Source organism: Ambystoma mexicanum, chromosome 5p (genome assembly GCF_040938575.1).
Source record: "Ambystoma mexicanum isolate Mex_15411 chromosome 5p, UKY_AmexF1_1, whole genome shotgun sequence".
NCBI lineage: Eukaryota > Metazoa > Chordata > Amphibia > Caudata > Ambystomatidae > Ambystoma > Ambystoma mexicanum.
The window spans coordinates 293,357,262-293,379,025 of NC_090930.1; the positions used below are offsets into that span (position 1 = coordinate 293,357,262).

General features: G+C 41.4%; 1 protein-coding gene across 1 annotated transcript in view; it reads left to right on the forward strand.

Moving 5' to 3' along the window:
* The window catches only part of IL1RAPL2 (interleukin 1 receptor accessory protein like 2), a 2,001,777-nt gene extending 1,983,193 nt beyond the window's left edge, over window positions 1-18,584 (forward strand). Inside the window, exon 9 of the mRNA XM_069612724.1 lies at window positions 14,771-18,584. Within this exon, the coding sequence (XP_069468825.1) occupies window positions 14,771-15,468 (698 nt within the window). The 3' untranslated portion in view covers window positions 15,469-18,584. The remainder of the gene's footprint in view (window positions 1-14,770) is intronic.
* The last annotated feature ends 3,180 nt before the right edge of the window (window positions 18,585-21,764 follow it).

A 21,764-nucleotide genomic window follows, 5' to 3' on the forward strand; every position in this document is an offset into this window, starting at 1 on the left:
GGCCACAGTTCCCTTCTCCACGCCGGGGATTCGCTCTTCATAATCCTGCCACTCCTCCAAGGAGGAGGTTCCTGCCCTTCTGTGCTCTGGGGGTTCCTCTTCTCTCAGGCTTCCATGTGGATTGATTCTTTATTTCTCCCTCTATTAGGGGAGGGGCCATTCCATCAAGCCCTCATTCTAGGTGAGTCCCATGCACACAGATGGTCCAAGACCATTCCAGCTAGTCTTGTGGGGCGTTTTAAGTCCTTACACAAGTTAAGTCCCATTTAGCAAACAGACATATTAGGATCTTGACAATAGAGAGGATTACAATATCACTTTCATGGATTATCCTATCCTAAAAGGGGGTTCACTCCCAGTGGGATGTGACTTCACCTGTCCCCTGGGAGGTGTTATGCTTTGAAGCCTCATCACCCGTCGACCAAAGTGGGTGACTCCCTATTGAGGGGAGTGGTCGAACACCTTGGATTCATCAACCTATATGAGCTAGTATTTCTAGTCTAATGGGTCACTGCTGATTTTCTAAATCTCAGTCACTGGAGCAATTTATTTGGAATTTTGTTAGGGTTGATGTAGGCAAGACTGCCCATCTTCTCTTGCAAGGAGGCAGCATTCTGCACCATCCAAACAAATACAGTGAGAGATGGGCATGAGCTATTTTGGTCTCTTTTGCATTCCAAGTTTGGGCTCTGCAGGGCGGAAAGGCTGGCATAGCTCATACACATTCATGGAGACTACAGCTAAACCATATATTTGATGGGGTAGGTGAAATATACCCTTTATCAAGGAAAGCGAGGATCATTTTTGTCAGATGGGTGCTTCTATTGCAGTTCATCAGATATCCTCATCCAAAGAATATATTGGTTGACAGGTGCCCGGAGTGGCACAACATTAATGGCATCCTTGGGGTTTGCATGAGAGGTGTGAGTCTTCAATGTCAGGGATCGTACCCAGTGGGTGGGATGTAAGGTTATCCTTTGCTGCCTCTTCATCTTGATGTCAAATACAACTTTTGAATGATCCCTAAGATTATTCCGACTGAAGCCTTCCAAAAAGTGCAACTCTTGGTACGACTCCGACCTGGCTGCCCTTAAACGCAAATGCAGGGTAGCTGAGCGGAAATGGACCTCATCGGGCGGACCATCTGACACACTGGCCTGCAGACTCCTTCAAAGACAATATCAACTCTGCATCTGCTCCAAGAAAAGAGTCTTTATTCAAGCCTGCATCTTCACGTCATCTCATCAAACAACACAGACAAACTTTTCAAAGTCTGCAAGGAATTGGTCAATCCTGGAGCAGCCTCCTCTTCTGTCACACCAACCCAGGACCTTTGCTTGGCCCTAGCTGCACACTTCATGACAAAAATCCAATACATCCTTTCCTCTCTCTGTTCCACTCCACAGCTAACACCAATACTGGATCCTTCATTGGCCCACCCTCCTCTTACCCTCTCCTCTCTCTCACCATCACATCTGATGAGGTCACTAGACAAGTCCCGTCTATGAAGACTTCATCCAAACAGGTGGACCCCTGCCCCTCCAAAACCATTAAGGACAATATTGACTCTCTCGCCCCAGCCTTGGCAGATCTCTGCAATCTCTCCTTTTCCACTGGAGTCTACCCAACTGCCCGTAAGCACTCCCTTGTGCACCCTCTGCCGACCCCTCCATTCCTGCAAACTACAACTCTATCTCCATCACTCTTTTTCTGGGCAAACTCCTGGAGAAGTTGGCTATCATTCAGCTGACCCTCCACACACAATATATTGGCTACTTCCATGACCATCAATCTGGCTTTAGAGCATCGAGAGGCAGGGAAGCTTCTCTTCTGAACACCTGTGAAGACCTACTCTCAAATCTTGACACTAACATTCCCTCTGTCCTCATTCTCCTTGACCTCTCCTCTGCCTTTGACATGGTTAACACAACATCCTGATCGCAGGTCTTCGTGACACCCTGGGACTAACAGGTCAGGCTCTGGCATGTTTAATCTCTTTTCTCAACAACTGCCCATCCCAGGTGGAACTCTGCTCCTTTCTCTCAACTATTGCTCTCTCAAACTTTGGTGTTCTCCCGGGATCTAACCTCTCCCCCTGGTTCTAAATGGCTGCCTTGGCGTGTGTGATTGCCACTTTCACCTCTAACTTCCACTGTTACGCGGATGACACTCAACTATCTTTCAGGCTACCCTCAGCTGCCTCCTCCTCCATGCTCATATCTGACTGTCCGCTATTCAGTCATGTTGTGCTGCAAACGACCTCTGCCTCAATGCCAGTAAGATTAAGATTGTTCACATTGGGACCCCTGCTCCCACTTTCCTACTTTCACTCTGGCCAGCCTCCCTTGGCCTGCACCCACACCCACCTGCGAGGCAAAAAACCTGGGGGCATCTTTGTCTCCAACCTCTCTTTCTCCCACATTTCTGACATCTCTAAAAATTCTAACTATCCTCTGCACCTCCTCAGCAGTACTCTACCTTTCCTCACTTTCCCTCAGCGGCTCACTGTCTCTAGAGTCTTGGTTCTCTCTAGGCTGGACTATTGATAGCCTCTTCCTAAACCTCCCCTCCTCTGCCCTGCGCCCTCTGCAACTCATCCAGAACAGAACTGCAAGACCTATCCTTGGCCTCAAGCCCAGAGACCGCATCTCTCTGGTGCTGCAATCCCTTCACTGGCTCCCGTGGCTGCAAGGATCAGTTTAAGACCCTCTGCATTGTCCACAAAGCTTTCTGGGGCCTGGGACCTACCTACCTACAACACTTCCTACCTAAATACTGTCCCACATGAGTCCTCCATCTCTTCTACCTCCAATCTTCTGCGAGTGAGCCGTTTCTCCTAGCAGAGATTTGGAGGGAGATCCTTATCCTCAGCAGATGCTTCCTCTGGAATAGGCTCCCTGCCACCCTCAGTCATAAGCCTTAAACTTCTCAAGACCTTCCTGTTCTCCTCTTCCTTCTCACTCAGTCTACCCTGCTAACCTAGCTTTCTGCTCTCTCCTTCTCTCCTTCCTCTTCCTTACAGCTTGCTGACTGGCTGCGTGGTGTACCTCAGAGTCTCACCGGTCCCGGGCACCCCCCGCCAGTCCTCTCTCACACTTGCCTCAGTGCCCTACACCCACCCACCCTCACTGCACTTGAAATAACCCCCGAGAGTGTCTCTCTCTGCACTTTTACTCCTGTCTCTGCCGACTAGGTGCACTTGGACCTCCCCCTCTCTGTGACCGTCTTTGCACTTGCTGAATCCAAATAAATGCTCATGAAGATCGTCTGTCTTCTCCCCTTAATCGCACGGGTAAAACTGCAGAATCGCTGTCAGGCCTAGTAGCTGTGTCGCAACTGATAAATGTAATTTTTATGCACTTACTATGTCGGTGCAGACTGTTATCGTCTCAGAATGTCAAGGGCTCTGAGCGACTGTTGTTTGTTCCCCATGTTCCCACCCTCCTTGAGCGCTTTGAAACACTTTCCTGTGCATAGGCGCTATAAAAAAAACTATACAATACAATACAATTATTAATCCCTGAGGACCTTGATTTTTCTATCATGGCACCCTTTACATTAGAGAAGATGTGTTCAATCCCTGAGCTGTCTGATTTCCCCATTCTGGAGATTGGTAGCCAACAAGCTATGTGTCCATGTGAGTGAAAATATTAATTTCTAAGATGGGGACAGGGATACTTGTAATGTCTTATTTTGTATTGAAATTAACTTTTCATTTCGTATTTGCTGCTCGCAGGACAAGCTATTTTAGAATGCCCATGCAAAAACAGGTTAGATAGAAGGGAAAAAGAATAGGAAGAGGAAAGCACAATAGACATAGGGGAAGGACAGTCAAAGGTTTTCAAAGTGGTGACAAACCACGTCTTATTCTGAACTTGAGTTAATGATATTAAACAGAAACATAAACAAAATCATTTGAAAAAAGTAAGTGTCAGAAGATCTTGGGAGCTACCCTTATAGCTGCTACACCTTATAGCTGCCTGCCACTTGGGGGGAATTCCTTGGTGAATGACTAAATTAGGATTTGTGGATCGAATCTGAGTGCCTGGGGCAAGGCAATCCACCTTGTCGGTCCTGTGGCTTTAAGAGTTTTCTCGCATTGGCTTGCTTTTCTGATGGGTATCAGAGTAGTTTCATTTGATGTGCTAGACTTTAAGGTACTTACTGTCTGTATCTATCAAAGCATTTGGAGATGTGGTTAGGGCCTTTGATACAGATCACCCTCTTATGATGCACAAGGCTTTCAACTCTACCCTCTTTTGGATAGGTAGCCAGTGCAGTGATGTTGGACCCCCTGATAAATGGTCAACATTATTCAAACCAAAGATGAGGAAAAGTGTTGGCAGACATTGGCCAATCAGCTTTCTTACTTGGGCAACCTTGCATGTATGGGAAAACTGGCATACAATGGCACAGCATGTATGGACTTTTCTTCTTATAGTAGCATTACTGGCATTATTGTGAAAGCAAACATGAATGTGCTCTTATGTGGGAACACTGGCATTCGTTGGCACAGGCAGCATTGTGTTGTCTTCTTGCATTGCATTGGCAATAATGTTTTTTTTGGACACAGTCAGCAGGAAAATGTCTTCTTACACCGTCAAAATACTGACATATAGGGGACAAAAGCATCATGAAAATGTGCTGTAAAATGCTCACGTGCCGTGTTGGTGACTTGGAATCTTTTGGATTCCTTTCATGTGTTATGCTACAAAACTGATATTAAACTTCATGCTCCCTCATGCTGATTTGTGGTAAATATGTATGCCCCTTCAGCAGAAAAAGACACTCCTCGTCACTGTACATGCACCCTGCTGTTGTGATAACAATGTGAAGTCTTCTTACAGGTGTAGTATAATGGATCATCTCTCTCATCTTTTCATTTGTGTTTGTCTGTGCTGTTACTCCAATATCCCTTTTGAGGGTTGGACAATATGAGATTTTGTGGTTTAAATTGGGTATTTTCTCAAATTCATGCAGATCTGTCAGAGGTATTCTGCAGTATTTTTGTGGAGCTTTTTGGGGTATTTTGTGGTATATAGGTGAGCACTAAATACACAGGACTGCCTGATATTGTTCTTGAAGTGATGTCATGTGCTAAACAGAATCACCTCCCATTGACAAACCAACTGACTATACTGTTCCAGAAAAACGTGATCAGCCTGGCGTTTGGAAAGACAGCAAAGGAAGAAAAGTGTTACATTACTCCGCTCTGTTTTCCTGTTCTGAAAATGAATGGGCTACTTTGAATAAAATGTCTCTCCACCTTCCACACCTCAAACTTGTCATTTCTTCCTTGCAAGAAAACAGCTTTCATTTATGCTCTTTTAAAATTAGCCACATCTACTGTCTGTTTATAGCACTCCACTGCTGTACTCTCTGCCTGCAAAACACATGTAGCAATGATTGCTTACAGTCAGATGTCTGGTAACCCACTTCCTTTGTGCCCTTTGCCTATAATCATCATTTTCTGAGTGTTGATGCTAACCAGCCAATTCGTTGGTTAATTTGTGGGGGTGTTTGCCAGAGCTCAGCCACAGGACTTTTCTCTTGAGTCCCGGTGCCTATTTTCTCAGACTCAGTCTGATTATGATGTTGTGTTTTGGCAACTTTATTACTAAATCTCATTCAGCAGTTGTCACACCACAAGCAACAACAGTGTGCACTGGCCAGATTCTCTTCACCCTGTGTCGGCGCATTGTTGTTTAGTAACTTGATGACCCACATAGACAGGAGAATGGTAGTTATCCATTTTCATTGATAACAATGTGTTGGGAAGTGACATTGCTGGGTGCTTGTGCTGGCCACGCCCACACGCTTCTCCAGTCCTCCTGCATAACATTGGAGCTCCTTCCCTCCTGCAATAGGCAGCAACACTAAAACATCAGTGTCGGTTGGCAACAAGAGGACAGTCACGCCAGCAGCGCCAACACAGCGGAAAGGCCAAGGAAATAGGCACTTACTGAGAAGAGTGTCTTTCATTAATGTCAGCCTTTATACAAAGGTTTTACTGCAATGTTTGACAGACACGTTTAACAGTTCAAAAAATCATTTTTCCTCCATTTTGTCAATAAATTAAACTTAGAAGGAAAGCAGGTTTGCCGATTTTTCTGTGGATAGTTGGCCAACATTTTCCAATTGCCACCTATACAATCAAAGCAAAATGTTAACAATGATTGTGTGCTTAAAGGAGCACTTAAACATTTGTCTTAAGCTGATATATGTGTTTGCCATCTGTAAATTGCACATCTGCCATGGCTAGTGCATTTATCGCCCAAAATAGCCAATAGGAGTTGCGGCATTAACCCTTAATATGCAGGCACTGTGGGGAAACAATCACGGGTGTTGGCAGCAGTGGGCCGGGAGTTACCTGCCCGTTGTGTCCCAGGTGTTCTAGGAAATATCGGGGCCCTGGCACTTTTTATTTTACAGATTACGCACTGGGCAATACTACCCGTTAACAGCCCTCCGAGTGAACTCTGCTCCTTCCTTGGGCTATAGTCCTTTTTCAGTGTAAACAACACACAAAACGGATTGCAGGTAAGAGGAAAAAAGGCATTTTCAAATGTGTGGGTTTTGATGAAGGTGCTGGAAACTCATGACGTAATGGAGGAGACAAGGAGGGACAGGGAGCACTGCGGGTGCTTGGAACACAGGCTAGTTTATTAATGAATACAGCCTGTGTTCCAGGCATCCTGACTGGCTGAGCAGTCTGAGTGGTAATGCAGTATCCCTGTGAAGGGGCAAGCATACAAAATGAATATCGTAATTGTTCCTTTTAAAATCAACATCAGATTAGCAGAGTTTAGAGGGTCAGTGTTTCTCTTTCTGAAACACCTTGTCACAACTCAGAAGAAGAGGGACATCTAATCAATGTATGTTTGGGGAACGCCCGTTGATGGTGTCGCATACACATAACAGAATACATCAAAGTATATTTTTTGCACAACATCCATTTTGATGCAAGCTCAAATATTATTTTGTTAATTGTTTTACATGTTTTATTCTGTATTGATCTAAAGAGCAAAGCGTCTTTGAACAACATCTTATAGTGAACAATACACATCTCACCTTTTTGATAAACCATCGTGATAACCAGATCCACTATTATTCATGTTTCAGAAGAATCTATTATTGAACTTGTCTTTCTATTGAGAGAGAGCGGCCATTTTACAAACATCTGCGTGTTGCTTTTTAAGAAGTACTTTCTTAATCTGTGAAATGTGCTGTGCTTATGTAACTGCTCTTGTTTAGAAGCGTCGCGCGGCTCAGCTGCTGCTGTTTCTTATAAACTGCCACTGCAGGAGCACTGCAGGAGCCCTGCAGCCCGATGTGTACTTCAATTAAAATGCTGGGGAGCGCCTATAGTGAGTGCATGCTGCGTCACAGCATCGCTGGTGCAGTCTACAGAGGCGTTGCTAGGGGAGGACTGAGGGGGCTATAGCCCAGGTCTTTTCGTTGTAGCCCCGGATAGAAGCTCAGGTGCTACAACCAAAATGCTAGCATGCCCTGAGTCCCACCAGTCCCTACATTAGCTTAGCCCCTGATCTTTTCCAGACCTAACACCCCTACGTGCAGATATATAACTTGCAAAGTAATGCAAAGGATTCTCATATCAGGTGCATACTTTATAGTACAATAACATGATATGTACTTGGAGTTCGTGTTCACTCAATTCATGCACTAACCTTTTAATTTAAAACAGCATTTTGGAGCCGATCACCAGGTTTTAAATGTTCATTGCTCATGAAGATAAACCATTTTAGAAAATAGTAAAAGCACCTCCATTCCCGTTTGACCTATGGCCAATGAATGAAACGGCATCACTCGGTGGACCTTTTACTGTAAATGTCTCATGGCCAGCAAACAATGTTTTATGGGAACCGTTTTAGCTACCTGGCTTGTCAGATATGGTGAAGTCAGCATTGTTAATGCTGTAGGGCAGGGTTGTCCAACTCCAGGCCTCAAGGGCCGGACCATGTTGTATTTTCAGAATAACACTCATTGATATTCATGAGATACATTTGCATGCAATGATTTCAAATGCATGCACATTTTGTCTCATGAATATTAATCAGGGATATCCTGAAAACCTGTCAGGTTTCTGGCCCTCAAGGCCTGGATTTGGATAACCCTGCTTTAGTGCGATCATTTAGCATCACCTGACCTTGCCATCCCAATCACATGAGCACCGCATGAGGAAGGAGGGAGCTGATCCAACTGAGACCCTGGGATGGTGTGAAGCCACAAACATCTATCCCTGCATTGCCCACCTTACATCCAGTCGGTTTCCTGAGCCCCTCACTTCCAATCCTCACCATTTTCACATTTGGTGAGCTGACAGCCATTTCTCAACCATGCCCGCCATTCCAAGGTTGATGGCCCTCTTTTATTTGGCTTGCAATTCATGGCCCTCTTTTCTTTGGCCTTCAGGCCTCCAAGAAGTCTGGTATCTAAAGGGATGGGCGCTAACGCTAATGGTGACTACAATTTGGCCTTGCTCTGACCCCAAGGGCCTAGGCCCATAACCCCTGCTCCCACAGCACTCCCCTACAACCCGACAAGGTAAGAAGCACCACCTATTATTGTCTCTCAGGTCTGCCCCCCTTTTTGAAATCTGTATGCTCCCTTCCACTCACCATGCTCCTGTCTATCCCATTCCTCCTCAGTGTCCTATCCATTTGTGTCTCTTGGTGCCTCTGCCTGACCTATGACCTGTTCTTCTGCTCCTTCACTCCCCATCATTATTTTCTTTGCACATTCTAAGTCGCATCTTGGCTGTACCTCTCTCTCATACACTAAACTACTTCAACACCATCTACATGACTGATTACCCCTTTATCAGTGGTCGACTCCCCCCTACTGGATCTCTATTCACCTCCCCCTATGGAATCCCTAACTGGTATGTAATAAAATTGCTTTTCTAAATTAGCACTCCCTTCACCACAAACACTCTGTTATGCTTGAACATGGATAACTCCTTTGCACAGTGCTACACTGGATGGGTGGTCTCTGTATGATGATCATAATGGCGCACCATCAACTCCACCCCACACTTATCCCATTAACATTTTGACATTTCTGCCCAATTTCTTGCTTTCAATCCTCTCACTATCCGTTTCATCTTTCACCCAACTGACCTCCACTCTCTCAACTACTATCTGGTCAATTTACATAACCCTCCTACTCATGGCAAATCTGAAACACACCTTCCCAGCCTCCATTCCCAACTCATCTGCTCTCGCTATCATGCCCTCACCCGTTGACCACTCATTCATCTATTTCACCATCTCCATCCCCCTCCACTCCTATATCCTCCTCCCTCATCCATCACCAAAAGTAAGCGCAATTCTATCTCCATAGCCTACTATCCCATGAAAGTTGCCCGGACCTTTCTCCAAGCTCTCTTTTTCCCACTGTCCATCAAACTGGCATTCTCTGACTTCAGCAATTCACTGGCTACCTCCTCCATCAATATGCATCATGCCCTTTCACCTCCCTCCCACTGTTACCCTAAACGACAAATATATCCAGTCATCTAGTAATGGAGGACAACCATAGAGCTCCTCTTATACAGCTGGAGAAACATGATCTCCCCTAATCTCCTTAGTACTAAGAAATAACCTTTCCATGCCTTCACTAAATGCTCCTACTTCATAGATATTACAACTTCTCTGATCCAAGCCTCGTAAGCTGTCCATGACTTTGCAGGCTCTGCTTTAGCCCCTAATACATATCTAATTTCCTCCTCACTCTAAGCTGATAACCTTACCTTAACTAGGCGATGGGATCCCTGCTAGCCACACACACCATCCACATCCACCAATACGCTGATGGCAGATGCCTATATCTCAAGAGCGACTCCATCAAGGACATCCACAGGCTCACAATCTGCTTCTTGCTGATCCAGTCTTGGATGTCGAGTGCATACTTGAAGCTCAACCCCTCTAAGACCGAACTCCTACTCCTCACCAACAACACTGTTCAAGCACTGGTCCTATCTGACCTCGATGGGGGCAATGGCCTTCTCAAATGTCTCCCGTTATCCTCCCTTGTGCCCCTGAGAAGTGTCCTACATGCAGCCGCACACCTCAGCAAGGGTTTATGCAAATATGACCACATCACCCCAGCCATCATCGACCTTCACTGGCTCCTGCTGCATGCACAAATCATCTTCAAGTCTTGCTGCATCATCCATAAGGCAGTCACCGTCAAGTCACCCAGCTATCCCATATAGAAACTCAGCATCTCCGGTGGACAGCGCACCACCAGAAGCCAGGACATGTTCAGAAATCTGCTGCTGCAAAAAGGAAAGGACCAGAAAACATGCCTTTTCTTCCTATACCGTAAGACGATGGAATCTCCTCCCCGTCAGCATCAGACTAGCCCGCAGGATCTTACATTTCAGAAAATAACTCGATACCCACCTCTTCAAGGAGTCTCTCTTCCTCAACACTTAGGCCATCACTTTGCTGCCACGCCACCTGACTTGCTAGACACCGTCCACCACTATCCACCCTGCCACCCTGTACAACTGTACGCTCCTCTGTGTCCCTCTCTAGACTACCCGCCGGTTTATATCTGTTCAGTTGTTACCTCTGTAAAGCTTTCCATTGTGTATCTGTACTGTTGTAAACTTCTGTAAAGTGCTTTGTTGCATTTCAAAGCTTGGTCAGTGCTAAAAAAATACCATAATAATAATAATAATAATAATAATAATAATAATAATAATAATAATAATAATAATAATAATAATAACAATTCTACTTCACACCTCTATCCCCTCTTGCTTCACTCCCACCTACCCGATGGGCTTACATACAGCCAACACATCGTGTGTTCCAAGTAATCAAAATCCCTTGAGAGCATTGCCTTTGACTTTATCAATAACATCCTTGTGGTATATGCACTATGGAACCACCTCTAGTCTAAATCTCAGAGCAAGTGCTCCACTGAAAATGCTTTCACACGTGTCTCCAACTTTCTGGCCACTGCTCACCACACTCAACACTCCTCCATCATTATTCTACTTGATCTGTCTGCCACCTTTGACACAGTAAATTATTGCTCCATCCACCAAACTTTTTCCTCCCTTGACTTCCAGGATACTGTGGGGTATCCTATCTCAATGACTTTCTATTGCATTCTTCAAGGATCCCTTGTGGGTCCACTACTTTCCACCCTACACATTTTCCCCCTGGCTAAAACCATTCCATCCTTTTGCTTCTACTACTACCCCCTTTCTGATAAGATCCAGATGTCCTTCTCCCTTCCATCACATCGTACATGTCAGAAAACATCCTCTGCTGCCTCTCCTTCCATCACTGGATGGATTTACATTCCTTTATACTTAGCTGCTCCAAGAAGGAAGCCATCTTTCTATCAGCCTTCAATGCAAACCATACACGTCTATCTCCTTTATTCTTGACATCCACAATCCAGCACCAATGATTCTTACCCTCAGGGTCCTCTTTGACAATGACCTTAAGCATAATCATTTGATTATGGCCAGCGCTACTGCAACCAAGATTACTCTTCTAAACATTACGAAGATGCACACACGTCACATTCACCACTCCGTGAAACTTAACTTAACTTAACTGAAACTTAACTGAACCCTGAAACACAGCAAACCTGACTATGTTTCTATTCTATTTGTAAGCCTTTCCATTAACTCTTTCGCACCCCTCAACAAAGTTCTACATTCAGTTACATGCACCTTCTGCAACCTACTTGGATTCTCTCTGATATAACTGTACCATTATCATGCTGGGTGGCTCTCTATGCAAGATCAATCCCTCTCAAAGTGTGTACTCCTAGATATTAAACCAGTTCATAACCTTGCACCCACAATATTGCTGGCTTCACCTCACTGTGTTGTCTTTCTCAAACACTGCAATCCTCAGCCCTCAGTGACCTACCTTTTCCCTTGCAGAACTTCCTGCTTCTGCTCCTTATTATTGCTAGCCCCCATACCTTACTCATTCCCTCCCCCTGCCACCAGAGCTATTCATTAAATGGACACTTACTAGCCACCAAAGGTGCTTCCGCCATTGATTTCCTCCTCATCTGAATGGAAACAATGCCTCTGCTGGGTAATGTTATATCGCTATACTGACGATCGCCGTGAGCTGAGCCGACCGCCGCCAACCATCCAGCCGCGACCTGAAGCTAACCAGCGAGACCAAACCGAAGTAATCCGGCCACACCTACACAGGACACCACAAGCCGATCAGCCCACGCTTTGAAAAAGACCTATGGTTGAAACACGTGTTGGCACTCTAACAAATGCAAAGAGCATATATCCAAATTGCACGTAGAGATGTCCGCCAATAAAATGGCAAATCTTGTACAAAATTGAATCTACTGAATATTAAATTCGCAAGCATACAACGGTGTCCCTTATCATTATAGGATGAATATTGAGTACAAAAATACTAAATGGTAAACACCACATCCAGCGCCAAGGTAAAACAGGGTTCCAAACCAAATCTTATGTTATTTATTAATACACATGTATGCATCTGTATACATACTTGCCCATAGCCTAAACCTCTATAATACTTATTTGTGTTGTGTAGTCAGTCTCCCCTGTTCCTGTTTATATGCATTCATTATTTATGTATTCATAGTTTATTTATACAGTGCTTATAGACAGGTGAAGTTCAAAGCGCTTCAAGGCGGGAAGGGAACAAGGGAATACAGTAACCATTCCTAGGCCTTGAAGATTCCGAATGATCTAGAAAGAAAAAAGAAAAGTAGAATACTAGGCCTGATGACATTTCTCAGAAAGTAAGTGCATGAACTTTACAGTTGCGACCAAGCTCGGGAAGGGGAACATGAGAAATGGTTGGGGGGACAGGACAGACAATGGTCCCAGTACATTTAGGTAATGCATACATACATACGAACGTGCGGGATGGGGGAACAAAACGAAGCCGGCCCAGCAGGGTCCTGGGTTAAGTGCAGAGAGGTTGTCCCGCTCATGGAGCATAAGTTGAAAGTGCAGAAATACTGAACAAAGTGCAGCGGCCCGAAGGCAAGTACAAAAGACTGGCGGGGGATCCTGGGACCTGTTAGGCTCTGGAGGTGTACCAGGCAACCAGTCAGCAACTTTACTTGTGCCAGTTGGCTTACTCATCCATGCAATCACATCAAATTGCAAAGGCATGTTTTACCATATCCTATGTAGAATATTTATTTTAGAAATGACCTAATACCTAGCACATAAATGCAAATCGATACACACTAATCTGAGGTAGATGGTTCTAGATTATAATCTGACCACCAAACATCTCCCTATTGCCTATAGTAATCTTGAATCACAATTCACACTGGCACTTATTTTGATATGCTGCATGTTATTATTTCAAAATGAAAAGTATTGTCCAATCTCATGAATAAGCATTGTCTCCTTATTTTGGGAGTAGGTTAATTTACTATTCTTACTACAGTCATAGGACATTTGAGGGCAAGTGCTTGAGGATTGGGCCTACCTCTGAACACTCCTAATTAATTGGAGTTGTAGGTTTATTTACTATCCTGACTCTATCCTAACAAGTTTTTAATGGCCAATTTGGTCAATTCGTGTGATGCTGCGATTACCCTGCTGGGTTTTTAAGCACATGGTGGGATTGTTGCTGAACATGTTTTTGTGTTGAGATTAAGTTATACAGAGATGACTCTGTTGAGACAATGGAATCTTTGTTTTACGCCTGCATGAAACTCTCTCTTCCGAGATGTGGAGGAAAGCAGTTGGAAGATAGTATCTCCTCTTTGCTGTCCTCCTACGCCTTAGAATTGAGGAAAAATGGGGTGGTGCAGAAAACGGAAGCGTTAAAGCTATTTTACACGTTGATTTTTCACACTGCTCATTATGAAATGACCACCTCAGAGTATGAGTGGTGTGCCACAATTTAGCAGGATGCCACACAGGGGTCAAAAATCACGTGTGAGTGATTTCGTTCTAAATGCACGTGAAGGCTGCTGAAGGTGGTCACAAAAGCAGTAGTTCAGGATTCATGGATGGGATCTCATTTTTGAAGACTACCACTACAAGAAGCCTTCAATGATAGCCAAATACAGGATTAGTCACGTAACAGGCTTCTTTTGTGATCTCCAGAAGCAGGCTTTATGTACAATACTATACTTTAGCTGCTGCAATATTTTATTATGCCTTTTTTTAAAAAAAAGTTTGTATTTTGTTTTTTATTTTTTTTATTTTTTATTTGGTTTATTACAAACCTTTAAAAAAAGAAGTAAAGCAAACATTATTGCAAACGTCATTGTTTCACATATCAAAAATAACTAACATTCATTAAAAGTTTGTATTTTGATTTAATCTTGGATGATTCTAAATGTGTTTTTATGTATGGTATTGTGGGTCATTATGAATGTGTCATTCCTGGAAGGTTTTCTGAATACACTTATTTGATATTGCTAGTGTAACTACTTTGTAAAAATGCCCCTTTATATATTTGTCAACACATGAAATAGATTGTCACTCATACTGTATAGTGTACTGGAATGGGGAAAAAGTAATGATTATTGTGTAAAAGTTTGAACCTCATAGAAGAGAAAAAAAGAAGAGCATTATTATGTTTGACTTTTTCATTTTCCTAGCCAGCAGCAAAAGTTGTAAAATTGTTCTAATTTTTGCTAGTGAAATTGTTTCATGTAATTTCGACGGTTGGCATGAATATCTGACTTGTTTCTAAATGAAAATACAAAAGCAACCATGCACCTAACTGTTGCCTTCTTTAATTTGTAGCTTACCTTGACGATCTCACAAGAAGTGTGGAACAAAGCAGAAGGCTCATCATTGTCCTGACTCGTGATTACATCATCAGAAGAGGCTGGAGTATGTTCGAGCTTGAGAACCGACTCTATAACCTTCTGGCAAGCGGCAAGATCAAAGTTATTCTAATAGAGTGTGCCGATTTACACGGGAAGATCAACCACCATGAGCTGGAATCACTGAAGCACAGGATCAAGCTTCTCTCTGTGGTAAAATGGAGAGGGCCAAAGAGCAGCAAACTGAGCTCCAAATTTTGGAAGCAGCTGGTGTATGAAATGCCTGGCAAGAAGAAGGAGGTGTTCTCTCGACGGCAGGTCCTGGAATGTGGAGAGCAAGGCATCTTTGGGGACCTTCAAACAGTTCCATCTATCTCTGTAACTGGCACTTCTGCCTCTTTAGCGTCATCACATGTGGATTTGTCTGATTTTCAACATACCGAGTCTATACAAATGAGACATTATTGCAGAAATTATGACTACAGCATGTCGGCAGCAACTTTACCAATGGCTTCCCTAGGGAACCACCATACATATTGCAACATACCTTTGACACTGCTGAATGGACAGCTTTCTATGAACAGTGCTATTAAGGATACCCAGGACTTTCATGGGAACAATACCTTGCTGCCATTGTCGACAAGGGAACTTAGCTTTACCAGTGAGATTTGGTAGTGTATATGTACACTTATTCCTTCTGCTTTTGGGGCTGACCTATGACTCCTTTCTTAGAGAACAATTCACAAATATGAGACAAGTGCCAAAAGCAAATCTTTCAATGAGCGGCACAATACCCCTTTTTTGTACTTGAACTTTTTGTTGATGTTTACAGAATATTGGTATAAAGGTACCTCTTTTTGTAGTTTAGTAAAAATAGTTCAAAACTTAAATGTACAGATTCATTGTGTGTTGAGATCAAAATAAAAGTACTTTAGAGGAGGTTTTATGATCTGGAATGAATAAAATAGAGTATATGATACAGTAGAGAAATATTTAGTTACTAATATTCCAGCATCTAACTTATGTACACAACATTGTAAAAATAATTTACTATTGTACAGCTTGTGTAGACATTAAATCTGATATGCCACAATTTCACCTCATTTTGAGCATTAGCAGATAATACATGGGATTTCAAAGAAAATAAATAGAAGAGGATTACATGGCGAAGTAAGGTGTTACATAGGAGATGCTAGGCTATTCTAATGCACATACATTTCACAACAATGTTTCAGCCAATGGTGATATTTCACGAAAATCATTGCATTAGCAGAAGTGACATTACAAAACTTTGACCTCTCAGTGATATTACAGGAAGTGTAATCAAGTGATCTTTGACCCTGATGAATAGCCATTTCTTTTTGTTATACAATCTTTATTGAAAATCAGAAGCTGCAATGCATTTACAACAAGTATTATCTACGGATCCTAAAACTGGCAAAAGCTTAAAGCAAATGTACTTTAAAAAGATTAGTATTCTGATTTTGTTAAATTGAATGAGTTGCAAGGCAGTACACATAGCAAATGACGCCTATGGTATCAGTACTGTAGCATTCATTTTGATTGGCAGTGGTACACCTGCTATGCTCCATAGCACTTGTAGATGCCTACATGCATTCTTCGTGACTGTTAAATCCATGCAATTCCTTCAAAAATACATTGGAAACAGTGCAATTCCAGGCCTGTTGACTACCTTCACCGGTTGCTAGCTTTCTTAACGGATTAAAAAAAACATTTTCTCATTTTGATTGTCAATAAAACTGTTATGAAGAAGCTATCCTAGTTTACATTTCATTTTGATTAGCTCTTGCAATATTGCAAGATGTGTACAAATGGTTAAGTGATTTTGCATTGATGTTTCTTTTTTGACAACCAAGGCAGTGTTTTCTTTTTTTTAAAGAGGTAATGTATTTGTCAGAAAATGTCAGCAATAGCATTGATAAGTAACATAGCAATATCCAGAAATTAAGTGCTAAAGAAGGTTCGGGCGTATACGTTAGTTTAGCTATTAGAGAATTGCAATGATAATCACCCAAAATGTAGAACTGAGGCAGAGGCGGAACACTGAGTTTTTACTTAAGGGCCTGCAGGAGAATTATATCAGTGATATACGTTTGTGTATGTATGCACACACACACACAAACACACACCCTGACGAAACATTTGATGTTAGTACAAATGTAGCTTCCAGTATATTTCTTTATTTCACTTATTGTTCACATCAGAATTCAGAAATATATTTAATCTACGACTACTAATAATAATATTCAAATTGTATCCAACACTACATTCCTCATTCCACATCCGCCTCTAAGTACCATAATAATGGACTTTATATGTAGGTACCTATGAATGAACATACATATGTACTTGCAGTTGTATGTCCCATTGTTTGTACATATTAAATACCTTTCCTTTATTGTACTGCACTTCTCTATCTGGTCATGAATAGCAGAAAAGAGAACAATGACAGTTTGAAAGTGATTCTTATAAAAATGGGCTTGCGAATGACATTGCTGCACTGCTCCTCTGTATTGGGAAGTATAGTTTTTTCACAAAGCACAATTGTAAGTGCATAGTGCACACCAAACTTCAAAAGGGCACATAGACGAAAAACACTGCTTCAACAATGAAAATAAATGTAACAAAACCCAGCTGTGTATCATTCAGACTGCATGACTGTTTAAATGGGTACAGGTTGATGAGATGCATCAGGCAGGTATATATATTTTTATGACTTGCTGAAACTCATGCCAGTACATAAAATTCAAAGACGGTCATGCTTGGTGCTTCCAGCATGGTACTGGTCTCTATAAACAGAAAATCTTTGCAGTGTTAATAGTCCTAAGTCATTGTTCTCCATGTGTCCTGAGGCTATTTTGATGACTTGATCTGAATGAATCCACAGAAACATGCAATGACTGTAGCTTTCTATTGCTATAATTAGGGAGTTTTAGCACACAAGGGAAGGGGTGCTTAGATTAACATTCCGAAGTGGTGGTTTTAGTCTCAATTCTAGATGAAACATTTCTAATGTACAAGGTGCACTGAACCATCAATGATGTAGGAACAATGTACTCTTCTACCATTTGAAAAGTTAAAAAAGGAACTTGTTATAAAGCTACATCACAGACAACCATGGAAAGAAGTAACCATAATTATGTAGTAATAGAGCTTGAGTGTTTTTTTGGGGACATTTTAAGAGTGTTGGAGTGAAGAACATTGTGGTGCACACTATAGACCAGACCATTTATAGGTCCAAATTCACACTTGTTCTAAGACATTGCCAATAAAACATGTTGGACCTTTAGGACAATTTGTCTGTAATGGGTTCTCCATGATCATTAAACTTGACATACTTCCTGTTGACATTTTCACTCATGCACAATATTTATAAACATGTATGTGTACTTTTTTGAGAGGAACAGGTTTTATTTGAGTCAACCTCTAAAAATATTGTATGTTTCTCATGTCAAAATTTCAGTCACATAATGTGTTTAATTATATACAATTTGGGAAGCATTGAAAAACATGATTAAAGAATTTAAAATAACCTGTTGTTTTACAAAGTTATCTTCAATGACCTGAGTTGTTGAATATAAATATTTTTCTATTGAAAGAAGGTGATTTTACCTCTAATACAAATATATGTATTTCAGAAATGGAATTTATACAATTGCACTGTTTATAAGTGTTATAAAATTGTGTTTACACTGGTTATGTTCTTTAATGAAAATTGTACCTTAAATAAAAAGCTGCATGAAGTGGGATGCATATGTTTAAGCAAATAACTGTCTGTTCACTTATTATTTTTCTACCTATTAAGACCATATTAAACCATGTGTTTTTGTCTGACATTTTGGTTGTGATCTTCGACTGTATGTACATATTTACTGCATTTAAGGTAAGTCTTTATGCAAAAGATATGTTTTCAAAATAAAATGTAACCTAATCCATGACAAATTCAGTGTTATAACATAAGACACCTCCTTGTAGCGATAGGTAAGCCATGCAACACTTGTTTATACTAATACAAAAAATATATATTTCTTGATAATGTTTAAATCATCCAGTAACTCATCACACTTTAAAGGGACTTTTGCTCCATAAAACCATCACCACAATACTTCACTTTTTCCTCTAGTAATCACAACACTCTCAATTATTAAACACAGTTCTTATTATCGAAATTGCATAAAGATCAATCGTTTGTTGTATGGCTACTTTTTGCAGCCAAAAGTGATCCAAATAGTTTCTTTCCTGGTTTTCAGTACAAAGCAGATAATGGATCTTCTTCAGGGGCTGTTTTAAAGATTTATAATGAAATATCTTGCTCAAATCTTATTTCATAGGGTTGATCCAATTGGTATGAACAATATGACATACCACATAGTATGCGCACCAACGACCTACAAGGAAAATGTTTTAACATTACTAAAAACAGCTCATCAATAACTGGTTAAGTGGTCATATAACGCAATCAATAGCTTTTCCTAATTATATATTTTTTCAGAATACAGCAATTTCTAAAATTAAAAGACGAAATTGTCTTGTATTTGGGTGTGTTTGGGCTATTCAACGTACAGACTAACTAGACTTATAGTGGCCTGGCACGTAGCTCAGTACCACACACCTTAGTTTGTAATCCTGGTTCTCATATGGTTTAATTTTGCTTTGGTTATGGAAATCATCTTGTTTAGAGCCTGTGAACAAACACAATTTTGTTTAATCACAAAACATCACAAGGATGTAGTCAGTGCGATAATTGTAATAACTGTAATCATATTCAATATGGTTCACATACTTGTGTCTCACGGTTCTTTGTAGTGATTTCTGACTCTATTTCTAGATAGCAATCATAAATTCAGAAAGCTGTGATTATGTCGGCATTGTATTAGTCCAAAAGCTAGCTTGCCACAGTTGTGTGTGCTTGACACATACAGACAAAACAAATGATGATAGTTTAAAAGCAGTTTCTATGAAAACTAAAATTTCAAAGTCTACAGGTTCATATTGCCAGTCTTGTGTGCCAGGCATAACGGTTGGTGTTCTGTGTGTATGTCCGATTCGTGGTTCACTATTACAGAAATAAAGGTAACACAATTGCTGAAGGACACATCACGTGTGTCATGGTTGTCTAATGGCTAATGATGGGCACCATGTGAGAGCGGACTTGTAACTATTCGAGAGACTTGAATCACCTATTCTTGTCTTTCTGCATATGCTAACAAATCTTGTTAAATCCTTCCATGTGTAACTTTGAAATCAATGTTTCTTTGTCTTATCTCAGCAGAACAAAATGTCCAATTTCTATTTCAACAACATACAGTGTGTAAGCACATTGTTTACGTGGTTATTATGGAAACAATGGTTCTCATTCTTCGAACAAACTACTGATCAATATTACATTATTTATTTAACTAAAATAAGTTAGTCATAGAACATCTGTGTAAGTTGATCTAATTTTCAAATGGTTTATTAACCAAAACGCACGTTTTTGTTTTTCCACCACAGATTAAATAGCAACTTAACTTGTAGATATTCAATAGAGACATATCTGTCAATAAAAGATAGCTTACTTAATTTCTGAATTACCCATAAATTAAAGAATGCCTAATATACAAGATAAACCTTAGCATAAAACATTGATTTGTTTTGAGAGTCTTGCTAGATTTCAAGATCATGAAATATTTAAGAAACACATTCGATTCAAGTCAAAGCATTTTAGCAAGCCCAGTGCATTTCTATGCTACCTTCAAATATTTTTTTGGACAGATAAAATTGAATTCATCTGAGGTCATAGGCCAGTGAATTCTAAGACCTTGGTACCCTTGAAGTTACAGTAATTGTGTTGCACAAAATGCATGGGACCTTTTTTAATTGATCCTTTCAAAAAACGTTTTTTCCTAGAAACATGTAGACATGCCAGGCACTGCATTACTTGCAATGAAAAGTGGTCCTCAAGCACTCACTCTGGAGATGTTAGGTGTGAATGGCTGAGATGTAATCGCTTGATATCACGACCCTTAATGTGCAGGGACTGAATTGCCCTGTTAAGAGGAGGTTGCTGCTGGCCAGGCTCCGGACATCTGAAGTTAATATTATTATGCTTCAAGCAACCTACTTGCTTTCACAAGATTAACACTGACTGAAGCATAGAACTTCCCTGAAGAAATTTTTCACCTCTTCCACTGAGAAGAAGAGGGGTGTGGCAATCCTAATGGAAAGGATTTACCCTTTATGTTGAGGGATGCTTTAAGGGAACCCCAAGGGACGGTTTTTCTTTCTGAAGGGCCCTCTGTTGTGGCACCCCATGACCTAGGGTTCTCTTATCTCTCTAATGTTAACCAACATGAGTTTCTGGGAACTTTACTCCCCACCCTAGTGACTTTTGTTGATAGTGGATTGATGATTGGCTGGGATTTCAATGCAATTTCTGACCATACATAGGATAAGACATTCCCCCACCCCTCAGGAAAAATGATTATAGGAGTGCCCTGTCTTTTTTGAAGGTCCGTCAGGAATTGTGCTTAGCTAATGTCGGGAGGCTGCTTCATGGGAATGAGGGGGAATATTCATTTTATTGTGGGAAATGTACCACACTTATTATTGCTGTGGGTAGGAAATGTACCACTCTTAAGATTGGTGGGGTAGGAAATGTACTGCACGTAGATGGGTTGTTGGGGGTAATTGTAATTGTAATTGGTTATTTATAACTCACTTAATACCCAGAGGTTTCTAAGCGCTGACCCGGGGATCGTATCTGTGTTGTGCAGCGTCATCTTGATTTCAAGGCGAGCACATTGCCTCTGTGCTATACTCCCTGCCCATGAGATATCCTCCTGGTAGAAAATGTATTGCTACTAACTAACCATACTAGAAACTCACCTTTATGCATACTCACCCTGAAACTCTGAAATAAACACATCCATACTTCACCCACACCGCAAACTGCACAAACTTCACGACAC